The sequence below is a fragment of the Myotis brandtii genome, unplaced genomic scaffold (genome assembly GCF_000412655.1).
Source record: "Myotis brandtii unplaced genomic scaffold, ASM41265v1 scaffold31, whole genome shotgun sequence".
Taxonomy (NCBI): Eukaryota; Metazoa; Chordata; class Mammalia; order Chiroptera; family Vespertilionidae; genus Myotis; species Myotis brandtii.
Window position 1 is genome coordinate 2,955,909 of NW_005361873.1, and position 13,540 is coordinate 2,969,448.

At 37.3% G+C, this 13,540-nt stretch overlaps 1 protein-coding gene across 4 annotated transcripts in view; it reads left to right on the forward strand.

Annotated features, from left to right (window-relative positions):
• The window catches only part of LOC102249144 (cytochrome b5 reductase 4), a 77,468-nt gene that overhangs the window by 50,732 nt on the left and 13,196 nt on the right, over nucleotides 1–13,540 (forward strand). For all 4 annotated transcript variants that reach the window (XM_014542663.1, XM_014542662.1, XM_005869948.2 and 1 more), the window contains 5 exons: nucleotides 1,432–1,554; nucleotides 7,384–7,524; nucleotides 9,349–9,501; nucleotides 12,543–12,693; nucleotides 12,996–13,082. In XM_014542663.1, coding sequence (XP_014398149.1) covers nucleotides 1,432–1,554; nucleotides 7,384–7,524; nucleotides 9,349–9,501; nucleotides 12,543–12,693; nucleotides 12,996–13,082 — 655 coding nt within the window. The remainder of the gene's footprint in view (nucleotides 1–1,431; nucleotides 1,555–7,383; nucleotides 7,525–9,348; nucleotides 9,502–12,542; nucleotides 12,694–12,995; nucleotides 13,083–13,540) is intronic.

Below are 13,540 nucleotides of genomic sequence, written 5' to 3' on the forward strand. Positions count from 1 at the left end.
TTATAGGGTGGTGGTTTCTTGGGGATTTTTTAAGCTTTATTTTAAATATAATAAAATCATTTTTAATATGTACAACAAGATGATTTGATACAGGTATGTATTGTGAAAGGATTCGCACAATTGAATTAATTAACATCCATAATCTCACATATTTACTTTTTATTTTTTGGTGAGAACACACGTTTTACACTCTTAGTAAATTTCAGTTATACAATACAGTATTATCAACTGTAGTGACCATGTTATACTTTAGATTCTCAGATTATTCATCTTATAACTGAAAGTTTATACCCTTCCCAATTTTCCCTAACCACCAGCCCCTGTTTCTATGAGTTCACCTTTATTTTTTTTTAAAGATTCCACCATAAGAGATACCATGTCATACTCATCTTCTCTGTCTGACTTATTTCACTTAACGTAACTCCCTCCAGGTTTACCCATGTTGTTGCATGGCAGGATTTCCTTCTTTTTAAAGGCTGAATAACAATCCATTTTGTGTGTGTGTGTGTGTGTGTGTGTGTGTGTGTGTGTGTGCGCGCGCGCGAGCACGCGCACGCGTGTGTGTATTCTTGTTTTAAGGTACTGTCAGAATACCTTACTCTGGGTCTGTCTCCCCGTTTTATGTACCATAGTAGCATAAATTACATAAATTTAGCTCTTTAAAGTCACAAACCATGTTTTTATGTTTGGTAAGCTTCACATCAGTGCTTATTAAATTGAATTCATTTGACTATCCTAAGTTGTTAAATTGCTATGAAATTTTGTGCTTATGGTGAGGAAAAACAGATTGTTTCTTAAGACACAATGAAATATACTTTAGGTCTTCAACACATTCGATTTATAAAATTTAATCAATGTATGAAAGTCTACAGTTTATTTACCCATATATTCTAAACTATTTTAACCATTCAAAAATAAAGATAATGTAAAAGACTTTTAATTATCAAAGATTCACATGCACTTTATAGGGACTCATTCTATTGAGGCAGTTCCTGTGTTTATTAGCTTCATTATTGGTCTACTGAATTCACTCATAATACCCCTCAGATCCTTACTAAGTGTGTAATTATATTTGCTTTTATGGGTCCATTCAGTGGCTGGTTGTATATATCAGCCCTCTCCTTTTTTATAGATGTTAAGTAGTTGCCATGGCTATATTTGAGCTTGTATGGAAATTAGCAGTACATATTAGTTTGGTCCTTGATGAATTAGCTTGAAAGAAGTTAATCTAAATTTAAAATAAATTAAACTTGTCTGGCCAGTGGTGCTCAGTGGTTGAGCATCTAACATTATATAAGGTATAAAAGTTTTGATGAATATGTGTACAAAATCTTATTTATTTTACTAATTATCAGTATCATTCATACAGATTGAGACATTTGGATTGTTTGAGAAAGATTGGTTTTAAAATAAAATTTATATTCTTTTCAGTGCGGGTTGTTGCAAATGTGGGAAAGATAGAGATTGTCCTAAAGAAAAAAGAGAATACTTCTTGGGAATGTCTTGGTCATCCCCTGGAGAATCATAATTCACTTATTCCAAAGAAAGATACAGGTATGCTGTGCTGTTATTTTGAGTCCTGTGTTTAAGAAATTGTTGTGTTGGCACATTTGTTTCAGAGTGTGAAAGGCCACTTTGGGTGAGCTTTTGCTTCTATCTCCTATTTGAAATGGGGGCGGGGTGTGTGGAAGGATTGAGCAAAAAAAAACTCTTGGATATGGACAACAGTGAGGTGATTGCTGGAGGAGTGAGGGTGAGTGGTGTAGGAAGTTATGGGGGGATATATGGTGATGGACGGAGATTTGACTTGGGGTGGTGAACACACAATACAGTGTACAGATGACGTGCACCTGAAACCCTTATAATTTTGTTAATCGTTGTCACCCCAATAAATTCAATAAAAAGGAAAAAAAAAGTTGAAATGGAACACCTTTTTTTTTAACAGATTAAATTTCAGATTCTACTGTCTAATGTTTAGACATAACATGAAGTCATTAGGTAATGATACCTAATGGAGAAGCCACTTGTGTTTAGAATGCTGCCCAACCATTCACTTTTTCAGGTTTATTTTTATAAAAGGTGCCAAAACAAGTTTAAGTTTATGCCTTGTATGCTCATTTTTTTCTATTAAAAAAGGCATGTTTATTGTTTTTCTGCTTACTAAACCAGTTTTTCAGTTTACTCCTAAAGGATGTAAATCATTTCCTTTCTTCATCTCATTTCTTCATTCACTTCCTTTCTTCCTTTATTTTTTAAGCATTTATCTTAGTATAACGTATTTATAGAAAAGAGTTCATATTTATGTTCTACTTAATGAATTTTCAGAGTCAACACACTATATTTTCTCTCGGGAAATTGGTAGAATTGGCTCCTTGTTCCAAATGTTTAGAAGTTTCACAACTTGATATGCCTTAGTATGGATCTCTCTTCATTCTTTGGGCAGGATATCCATCCTTTTGTGCTAATCCTTGTTATGGAAACTTAACGACCCTGATTTTTCTTCTACATGGTCTGTTTTGTCTTTCTAGAAGTATTCTTTTTTTTTTTTTTTAAACCTCCTTAACCAGTCCTTTAATCATCTTACCTTTTCTCTCTTATTTTCAGTTTAGTCCTTTTGTTCTACTTTGTGGGAGATTTTTTCAGCTGTGACTTCCAGCTCTTTTATTGAATTATTTATTTCTATTCTCATATTTTTAACGCTAAGACCTTTTGATTTTTGATTCTTTGTTTTAGTATGCTATTCTAATTAGCTTCTCTTATGTTTTTTAAATTTACCATAATGGTTTTTTGTTCTCTGTGAAATCTCTGTGTCCTCAAAGTTTCTTTGTTTTTTAATATTCTATTGATTTGAGAGAGAGTACGGGGAAGAGAGAGAGAGAGAGAGAGAGAGAGAGAGAGAGACACCAGTTGCCTCCCATATGCACTAGGTTAGGGGGATGGAACCCGCAGCCTGGGTGTGTGCCATGACCGGGAATTAAACCAGCAACCCTTCCGTGCATGGGATGATGCTCAACCAGTTGAGCCACACTTATAAAAGAAAACTTGTGGGTTTTTTTGTTTTGTTTTGTTTTTAATATTAGATGCTTTCTTTGAATGTCTGTTTATCCTTGACTACCTGCTCATATTTCAGGGTGGAACTCTAAAAGCTGATATGAAACTGTGCATATAGGTGTGACTTGTTGACAGTAACATTTTCACTGTATGGCTGATCATTTCTTTGGGAAAGTCTGATGCCATTATTTTGTTAGCGTCTCCAGAGTGAACATTCTCCTACCTTGCACCCAACAATTCAGAAGTCACGTGGGGGAAAAATGCTAGGTGCCTGTAAACTTACGTAATTTTCTTTTTCTGTGTCTAAATACAGTGACATTCCGAGGAACTGGGGTTATGACTTTAGCATATGAAAATTGAAGGAGACACAGTTTGGCCTATAACATAAGCCCAAATTCAGGGGTCCTATGTTCTACCCTCTCTGGAGAGCAAGCTTCACATGCTTTGCCAGAATAAGAGAGGTTCAGTTATGTGGCTATGCTAAATAGGGAAGGACTTCAGGAAAGTTGAGGGTGGGAGGGCATCTAAGCTTCTTAAATGAACTTTCTATCCAGAAAGTGGTTCTAGGTCTGCCTTCCCTCTGATCCAGAGGTATTTGGTCCTGCCAATTTCTGAGCCTTAAAGGGATCTTGTTTTACAAATGGGTTGTTGATTCTTAACATTCTGTACTCCTCTAGTTTAGGATTTAGCTTTATTGACTCTGCCACGTCAGTTATCAATCATCCCTTTGGCTTCTCAGCTCGCAAAGTTTTGTTGCTACTTAAAATTTTCATTCTTCTATCCTTGCAGGTTTATGCCTGAAAAAAAACAACCAAACACACACGCACAACATCTTTGCTTTTATTTGGGATGTGGGGGAGTTAGAGGGAACTAACTGCATGTATTCAGTTTACCATCTTTAACTATTTAAAATTATAAAAATACTAGAGGCCCAATGCGTGAAATTCATGCAAGAGTAGGCCTTCCTTCCCCCGGCTGCCTGCACTGGCTTCTCTCTGGTACCCGGGACCCGGGCTTCCCTCGAAGCCCCGGCTCCGTCCAGAAGGTCGTCTGGTCTAATTAGCATATTATGCTTTTATTATCATAGATGATTGTGGATAATATTTTAATTTTTAGAAAAGTACCAGGTAGCCATATTTTAAGAACTTACTATGTGTTGAAGGCTCTTTTAGGTACTGTGTTATGAAACAAAGGCATCAGAAATTATTTTCTCAGGTAGAGGAAAATTGTACACAAAATATGAGATTGAAGAATACTTTTTGCCCTGCTGGGTGGCTCAGTTGGTTAAAACATTATCTTGATATGCCAAGCTTGTGGGTTTGATCCCCAATCAGGGCATATACAAGAATCAGCCAATGAATGCCTAAATAAGTGGAACAACAAATTGATGTCTCCCTCTCTCTAAAAATTTTTTGAAAGAATACTCTTATAATGAAACAGGCTGATAAGGGCACATTATATAGTACAAATAGAGCATATTCTGAGGTAATCTCAAGGGAACAGATGCAGATGAATTTGACCTTGAATGACTCACTGAAGAAGGTGGATTTCAAGCAGTGTTTTGAAAGTAGCTTTCAAAAATAATTACAACAACTATGAAAGTCTTCCCAGGTAGAGCTTCAAATTGTTGTTACTGGTACTTACTGTGCTAGGTATTTTGCGGGTTTTTAGAAGGGGGGGAAGAGTAAGCCTTGTGTGGGAATGGTTAAATAGATTCATTTTACCAGAGCAGGAGGTATTAGGTAGGGAGAGAGAATGTCAAGGAATAACAGTATGATCTAACAGACCCGAAGAGATTAGGTGAAAGACAATAAAATGAAAACAGATATTATGAAAATGAAATCTCTTGCCCTAATAAAAGCCAAGTTCAAGAAATAAATGATATTGAGAACCAAGGCTGACCTCCATTTGGAAATAGTTAGGATGAATATTGCCCAGTTATTCTTCTCAGTAATTTCCCAAGGCTTTCCATGAACTCTTTATCCCAGCCATACATTTCTCCTTGAGGTATGAACCACCATAGGTAGCTTTAGCTTTCTTGTCTGAAATTGGAGCCAGGCATGTATTTTTCAGCAAATTAGGTTTTCTACTTTGTTAAATGACTCAAAGTTTAGGGGATATTTTCATATATGTGACTAAATTAACAAAGATAATTCTTATTTTTTCTTTCCCTTCTTAAACCAGAATAAAAGCTATAGATTTTTTTAAAAAGGAATCATTTTGAATTATGTTATGGCATTTCATTATTCTTAAATTTATATTTTTTAATAAATATATTTTCATTGATTTCAGGGAGGAAGGGGAAGGAGAGAGAGAGAGAAACATCAATGGTGAGAGAATCATCTATTGGCTGCATCCTGCATACCCCGTAATTGTGACTTCCTGGTTCATAGGTTGACACTCAACCACTGAGCCACACCGGCCAGGCTGTAGATTATTTTATTCACTGTAGCAAAGCTGAATATTTATATCATCTAAGTATTATGATTAACTTGATGTCAGTATCTTGAAACGTTTAGTCCATCACATGGTTCTTAGGTTTTCAGTGTAGATAACTTAAATTATTGATTAGTATACTGGCTTCCTCCTCCTGAAATTTCTTAGCTAAAGGAATTTTAGTTTGAAAATAAACATACATATAAGTTGAATACTTTTAATGCAGTGTCTTCTCATGTCAAATTTAGAATTTACTTTGACATTTTCTTGTGTAATTGTCTATGCTTACAAAGCCAAAAACCTGACACTTAAACTTAAATAATGGCATTGTCCAGACTGCAATAGCCAGCACATCTGATTTCTACTCCTTTTTCCTCATATTGTGTCAGCTATAGCTTTCTCTGTCCTCAGTCCAATTGAAATAGAAAAACTTTCTTAAATTTTTCTTAAAACTTTTAAAATCTTTAGTTAGGATGTTCTTTTGAAATGATAGCAGCCTTTTGTAGGAAAGATGTTGAAATTAGTATAGTTAAATAGTTGAATAGAATAACTGAACAACCGAACAACCCCACATCTGGTCGCTATGACGTGCGCTGACCACCAGGGGGCGCACGTGGAACATGGTAGGCATCGGCCACAGTGGGATGGTGAAGCAGGTGAGCAGGGGTGCCAGACCTAAGCTGGGCGCCAGTAGCTGTCATCGGGGCGAGCCTTTGGTGGTTACTGAAAATTCTTTGTTCCTGTGCACCATGGTCGCACCAGGTGCTTGCACCTGCTGCTGGTGTTGGCCCCACTCGCATCCGCTGCTGGTGCCTGGCACCAGCCCCGATCGCTCGGCACCATCAGCGGGTGTGAGCAGCAGCTGCTGGCCCAGATTGCCCCTCAGGGCTTCTCCACCTCCCCCTGCTCCTGAGGGGTGATAGGGGCCTGCAGCTGCCGCTCGCACTCGCTGCCAGCGATGGCCCCGCTCGTACCTGCTCATGGCGCCAGCCCCACTCTCACCCACTGATGGCTCCAGCCCCGCTCACACCTGCTGCTGGCACCAGCCCCAGTCGCTCTGCGCTGTCAGTGGGGGCTGGCGCCATCAGGGAGTGGGAGCAGCAGTGGTGGCAGGAGCAGAGCTGCTGGCAGACAGGGACTGGGGGCCACGGCAGGAGGGGCTGGGCGGGGGCACGGAGGATGGACCGAGACCCACCTCTGTGCCCACCGCAGCCTCACAGCCCACAGTTCCTTTCAAGGTGCACAAATTTGTGCACTGGGCCCCTAGAGTGTGTGTGTGTGTGTGTGTGTGTGTGTGTGTGTATAATATACATATGTATAGTACAAACATAGAGACACAGGAATGTATATTTTTCCAGTCTTTATCAAAGAAATATTTCTAAAGGTATTTAGTAGTGCTAATATTGTTAAAGTTTCAGTAGTTGAGTCTCAGAACTTTTCCATTCTGTAAGAAAAGAATTTAGAATGTAAATTTGTTGCTTGTCAAATATTTTTCACATCTACTATTTATATAACTTGTTAATATAAGGCTTTAAAATAGAATTATAAAAAAGAGTGAATTTAAGAAGAAATAAATTAGGTTTTAATTACTTAGAATGTAATTTTAACATGCTATAATAGACATGAGGAATATAATACTCATTTATTTTATAAAGTTTATTTTCAAATTATAGAAGTTTTCATAGGTTTTGAAAAATAGATATCTCAGGAAATAAAATGGAAAAAAGTTAACACTAGACAATTTTCAAAGTACTGATAAATTTTAAAAACATAGGTCTTTTAGTGAAATTCAGCTCAATCAAAGAGCAAAAGCTGAGTTTGTGCTTTCACTTAATGGGTCTAGTATTATTCTTACTTAACTTATTCATTAATAAGAGAAAATGAATCACTTTTTAGGTTTGTACTACAGAAGGTGCCAGTTAATTTCCAAGGAAGATGCCACTCATGATACGAAGCTTTTCTGCTTGATGCTGCCACCAAGCACTCACCTTCAGGTGCCAATTGGGCAACATGTTTACCTCAAGCTAACTATTGCAGGTAAGGCAAGTAGAGCCTTTGGAGGAACAGTTTCTTTTTTTATTAGCTGTTCTAAAACAGCACTAATCTCTTTAGAAAGCACCCATGGAGATGATTATTAAGTGTTTGGGGGCAGCTGGATTTAGGGATGGCCAGATTCTAGTGCTCCTGCATGTTGGAACCACAGCCATGCCGTAGTATTGCATGGAACAAAGAAACTGCCACTAGTCACAGAGATGGTTCCACCAGCACCGTCATTTATTACTAACAAAGCCTTAGAGCAGTGGTTCTCAACCTTCTGGCCCTTTAAATACAGTTCCTCATGTTGTGACCCAACCATAAAATTATTTTCGTTGCTACTTCATAACTGTAATGTTGCTACTGTTATGAATCGTAATGTAAATATCTGATATGCAGGATGGTCTTAAGCGACCCCTGTGAAAGGGTCGTTCGACCGCCAAAGGGGTCTCGACCCACAGGTTGAGAACCGTTGCCTTAGAGGAAAGAGGTGCGGGAGTGCACAAATGCCCCTCGTGAAGACAACTCCTGCAAACATACCAGCATCTCTAAAAGCCACTTGCAGTCTTGTCATTTACAAAGTTGAATTTATAAGATTTCAAGATGAGTGAATGATTATAAATGATGTCCTTATCTGTGCCACCAGTATAAAAAGATCTGTAAATTCCTTACTGTGTGAATTCTTTTTCTCTCCTTTTCATCCTAAAATTACCTCATTTATTTGTTTTAAATACCCTTCTTACTGATATGTAACATTTTCTTGGCTTTTTGAAGCTGCAAAATGTAACATTCTCATGTCAGTCAAGGTGTTTCCAGCCATCAATCTAACAGACTCCCAGCCAGGCTGTGGTGGAGGTGGTCGGTTATGATGACACTATGAAGTCTCTCTCTTCATCATCTAATGCCAGGTCATCATCCAATAACTGGTATCTTCCTCAGTGCAGTGTATACATTCATTTTGTATACGTCAAGCAGCCATGTGTAGTATTGTGCTCTTGCAAATTTGTGATGATTCCCCTCTCTTTGGAATTTGGCCAGCTAAAATATAACATGAAACTAGAGGCCCAATGCATGAAATTCGTGCAAGAGTAGGCCTTCCTTCCCCCGGCTGTCGGCACCAGCTTCCCTCTGGCACCCAGGACCCGGGCTTCCCTCCAGCCGTTGGCAGGCACCTGCGACCCGGGCTTCATCTGGAAGGTCGTCCAGTCTAATTAGCATATTACACTTTTATTATAACATGAAATATTAACATTTACCCTTTTAAAAAACTATTCTTTAAAGTAGTTGGATTAATATTCTTTTCATCCAGTTACCAAAGCAGTATATACTATATTAAACATTAAAACAATTTTAAATGTATAAAGTAAAATGTGAAATTCTTGCCTTTCTCAAACCCAAATAAATGATCAGTAACCATTGCAAAAAACTTATGTATAATTAAAATTATTATGTCAGTACCTACTTAAGTCTCTGTGTAAACTTTTTATGCCATTTTTGTTGTGGCTTATTACAAAGTTTATATGCTGATAGAAGAGATGATTGTCTGAGTTTATTAACATAAATCCCAATTGTATGTCACACTTAATAAAAACAGATTGTTTATATTATAGATAAAATATTGATTTGTTAAAATTATTTCAGCTCACATTAACCCGGGGTATATATCTATCTGTACTATACACATATAGACCATAGAACTATATAAACATTAGGAGTACAGTTTTTAATATAGGCTGATTGATTGCATCATAAAATTTGTGTGTTTTATCTTCATTCAGAGCTTTTTAGATTTTTAGAATTGAATTTCTTTGTCATGACTTTTTCTAGGTACTGAAATAGTGAAGCCATATACACCTGTATCTGCTTCCTTACTCTCAGAGTTTAAGGAACCAGTTATTCCCAATAATAAATACATCTACTTTCTGATCAAAATCTATCCTGCTGGACTCTTTACACCAGAGCTTGATCATCTTCAGATTGGTTAGTATTTTATGTTTGTTTTTTTTGTTTGTTTGTTTACCCCATTTGTGTTCTGGGTTAGATCACATGTTATACTGCCCTCTAGTTATCTCCATCTGGGAGTCTATCAAATGTCTTAAACTCAACATGTCTGCAACCAAAATCATGTTCTCTTTGTCCCACCCAACCTATCATTACTCCATACTCATCTCTATTATTTGCAACATCACTCACTGTTCATTCTTGACCCAGTCTGGAGATTTGAGCCAGCTTTGAGTCTTCCCATTTTATTCCTCCCAATCCAGTCAGGTACTGTGTTCTATTGAGTCTACCTCCCCGTGACTTTCTAATCTTTTCTGTCCCTTCAGCCACCCTCTTAGATCAAGCCTTCATCATTTCTCTCTTGGCCTCTAACTGGTCTCTCTCAGTTGCCTCTAACTGGGGTCTTTCTCTTTCTGTTTATCTGAATTTTCCAGTTCTTTTTCCAAACTGCCCTGAGAATAGATTTAACCATTTTGCTCTGCAGCTTTAAAGCCTCTGCTGAGTCTCCATTATCTAACTGAGTAAGTCCCCTGCGTGACCTACAAATATTTTCATGATCTTTCTAGCTTCATCTCTCAGTGTACAGATCCTGGTGCTATTCAGAGTTCCACAAGCCTGGCATACTCACTCATAGGTACCTCACCTCTGAGTTGCCTCACCTAGGATGCCCAACAACCCTGTCTCTATCTATAAAGTGCCCTTTTTAAAGAACCAAACAAAAATATCACTTCTATGAACATTCCCTCCTCCTCTGAACCCCTGCAAATCCTGACACGTTGTTCATAACTCTAGGATAAGAATAAATAATATTTCTTCTTTACAAGACTTTGAGTTTAAAGGGAGAGTGTCTTATTTATCTTTGTATTTCCTGCACCTAGCATGGCACTTGGCACATAAAAGGCTCCCAATAAATATACTTTGAAAGAATGACTAAAAAGACTATAATGAAATTGATTAAGGTTTAGAGACTATCTGCTTTTACTCCTTTTTCTGTGTCTTCAGTTTTTCACTGCCTGAGCCTAACAGTACAAGTGTTCTTCCCCTTTTTAAGGCAGTATTAACAGTGCAGTGGAGTAACAGTGAGGTAGATCACGAAAATTTGGAAATAAAGAAAATTACATTGTTTTTTGAAAGTTAAGCTTAGAAATATTTATGCAATGATGTGATTAGTCATCTTGGGTTACATAAATCAAAATATTGACTAAAAATGTGAACCTAAAGAATTTTGGAATATCCACAAATCTAGTGAAGGTATCTATTTTGTGAAGGACTGACACGTGATTGTAATACAGCAAGTGGAAACAAGCAGCGGTATTGTAGCCTGTTTTAGAGCTTGAGTGAGCAGAGCAAGGTGGAGAGTGAGCCTCTAGATGAGGCCCTAGAACATGAAAAAGGAAAGCCTGCAGCTCAGGATCAGTGTGTTTTCACCTCTATCCACAGAGCTAGAGCTAGACATGGCACGCACACTTGTTTCACTTAGAGGCATGTATGCTGCCATGGTAGTGATAACTGCAGCCTCATTATGTCCCAAACAAAGTGCACTATAATGTTATCCACTTTGTTCAATCCTATGTTCACCAAGCAACTTTTATATGATTGTTTTGGCCTTTCAAATGTCAAATGAATGAGATGCCCTAAATGGGGTGGGTAATTTTCAGGTGAGTGGATGCAGATAGCCTGACTGGAAGTCAGTGACCTTTCTGGCATGTGTACTTGAATTTCTTGTGAACTTGATTAGCAAGAGGTACATTGCCCAAGTCTAATCAGTGTTATGATGTTGGACTGTGGACAGAAGTTACCAAGTTGGTATCATATCATTCTTTGAGGCTTTTTTAGTAATATCCCAGGGATATTCTGACCTTATGGTCCCTTTCAAACTATAACAAGGAGCTCTTTTACTTCTAACAATCAATTACTGCAAGATTCTTACTATCCTGCTATGGAAAAGAAAGGAAAAATTACGAACATCCAGCATTTAAAAATTCAAATTGTTTTTTTAAATATGGACAGCTTTATTTTTTATTTTTCAAATTACATTGAAAATTTCTGAAATGTCCTAAAGGCAATTCTCTTATATGAGTGGTACATAGTGGTTATTTCAACTGCATTTCAGAAAATAGTTTTTCTCAGCTATTTTGATTCTATATTGTGAAGTAACATGCTCCAAGTACAGTTTCTGAACTTGCTTTGTTTTTATAGAAGTGAATTAAGAACAAACTCTTCTTGCTTTAATCCATTAGTCTTTTAAAAGATTTGATGGAAGTGAAGTCAGCACATTTACTAACAAAAGATTTTACAATACATTTTTACTTCAATTTTCTCTCCTACTAATCTTATTACTATGGTTAAGAATCAATATGTAGCCCAGCCAGGTAGCTCAGTTGGTTGGAGCATCATCTTGTACCTCAAAAAGGTTGTGGGTTCAATTCCTAGTCAGGGCACATACCTAGATTGCAGGTTTGATCCCAGTCGGGGCAATTACAGGAGGCAACCAATTGATGTTTCTGTCTCACATCGGTATTTCTCTTCCTCTCTCTCTGAAATCAATAAACATGTCCTCTGGTGAGGATTAAAAAAAAAAAAGAATCAATATGTAAGTAGAAATATCTTTTCTCTACCCTGTACTGTGCAAGACAGGGAGACATGGACTCTGCTTTTTAGGTGCTTATAATTTAATTTAGCAATCTATGTAGAGCCTGTATTTATTGGTAATTTGTACTTAAGTACTTGGCAGTAGTACTTAATTAGAGTCCAGATGGTTTGGGAAATTAATTGTGTAATTAAATGAGTGAAATAAAACATGATTATTAATTTGATTATAGTGATATAATCCAGACATACTTGGGGGCCTAATGAATACTCTTAAAACTCCTTACATACTACCTTAAATACTAAGATGGAGTCTGAAAGCTAAGCATTCATCCTGTGACTCACCAGTGTTCTAAATTCAGCTAGGTGTAGCCTTCTCAGTTTCCCTGCTTTTTTTTTTTTTCTGATTTAGTTTATATTTTATAATTTAGGAGATTTTGTTTCCGTAAGCAATCCTGAAGGCAATTTTAAAATATCCCAGTTCCAAGAATTGGAAGATCTCTTTTTATTGGCAGCTGGAACAGGCTTCACACCAATGGTTAAAATACTGAATTATGCTTTGACCAATATATCCAGTCTCAGGTATGTAATTTTATCTTTAATTACTATCCCTCATGAAGCTGTTAGATTAGTACAAGGTATTCTAAATTGTTTGATTCCTCAGTAGACCTTAATAGACATGTTCTCATTTCCTCATTCATTTCTTAACTCTGCCTCCTCAAGTCCTAGCTAATTATAAACATAATTCTCTTTTATTTTGATTCTTTTAGTTACCTAATTGCACTAAAAAAACATTTTTGCTAGTTTACTTTTAGATTGATTCATGCATATTTTAAATGTAATTGAAATAGTTCTTTTTGAGTTGTTGCTGTTTTTTTTTTAAGGAAGGTGAAGCTGATGTTCTTCAATAAAACAGAGGATGATATAATTTGGAGAAGCCAATTGGAGAAATTAGCATTTAAAGATAAAAGGTATTAAACTGGTACTAGCTCTACATTTAAATATCCATACACGTGTAAGTCAATCTTGGCAGTATTTCCTTTAGGTGGAATTTTTAATTGACCAGGAAGCTTCGTCAAAGAAACAAAAACTAATCAATAATTTTCTAAATGTAAATAATGTTCTACCCTCCCCCCAAAGAAATAGTTTGCTAAGATCAATGTGACATCATATATGTATCAATATATGGGTTTTATGTTTATACTAGAGGCCCAGTGCACGAAATTCGTGCAAGGGGGTGGAGGGGGTCCCTCAGCCCGACCTGCACCCTCTCGCAATCGGGGACCGCTGGCTCCTAACCGCTCACCTACCTGCCTGCCTGATCGCCCTAACCACTCTGCATACCTGCCTGATTGCTTCTAACCATCTGCCTGCCTGCCTGATCACCCCTAACCCCTATACCTGCCTGCCTGATCATCCCTAACTGCTC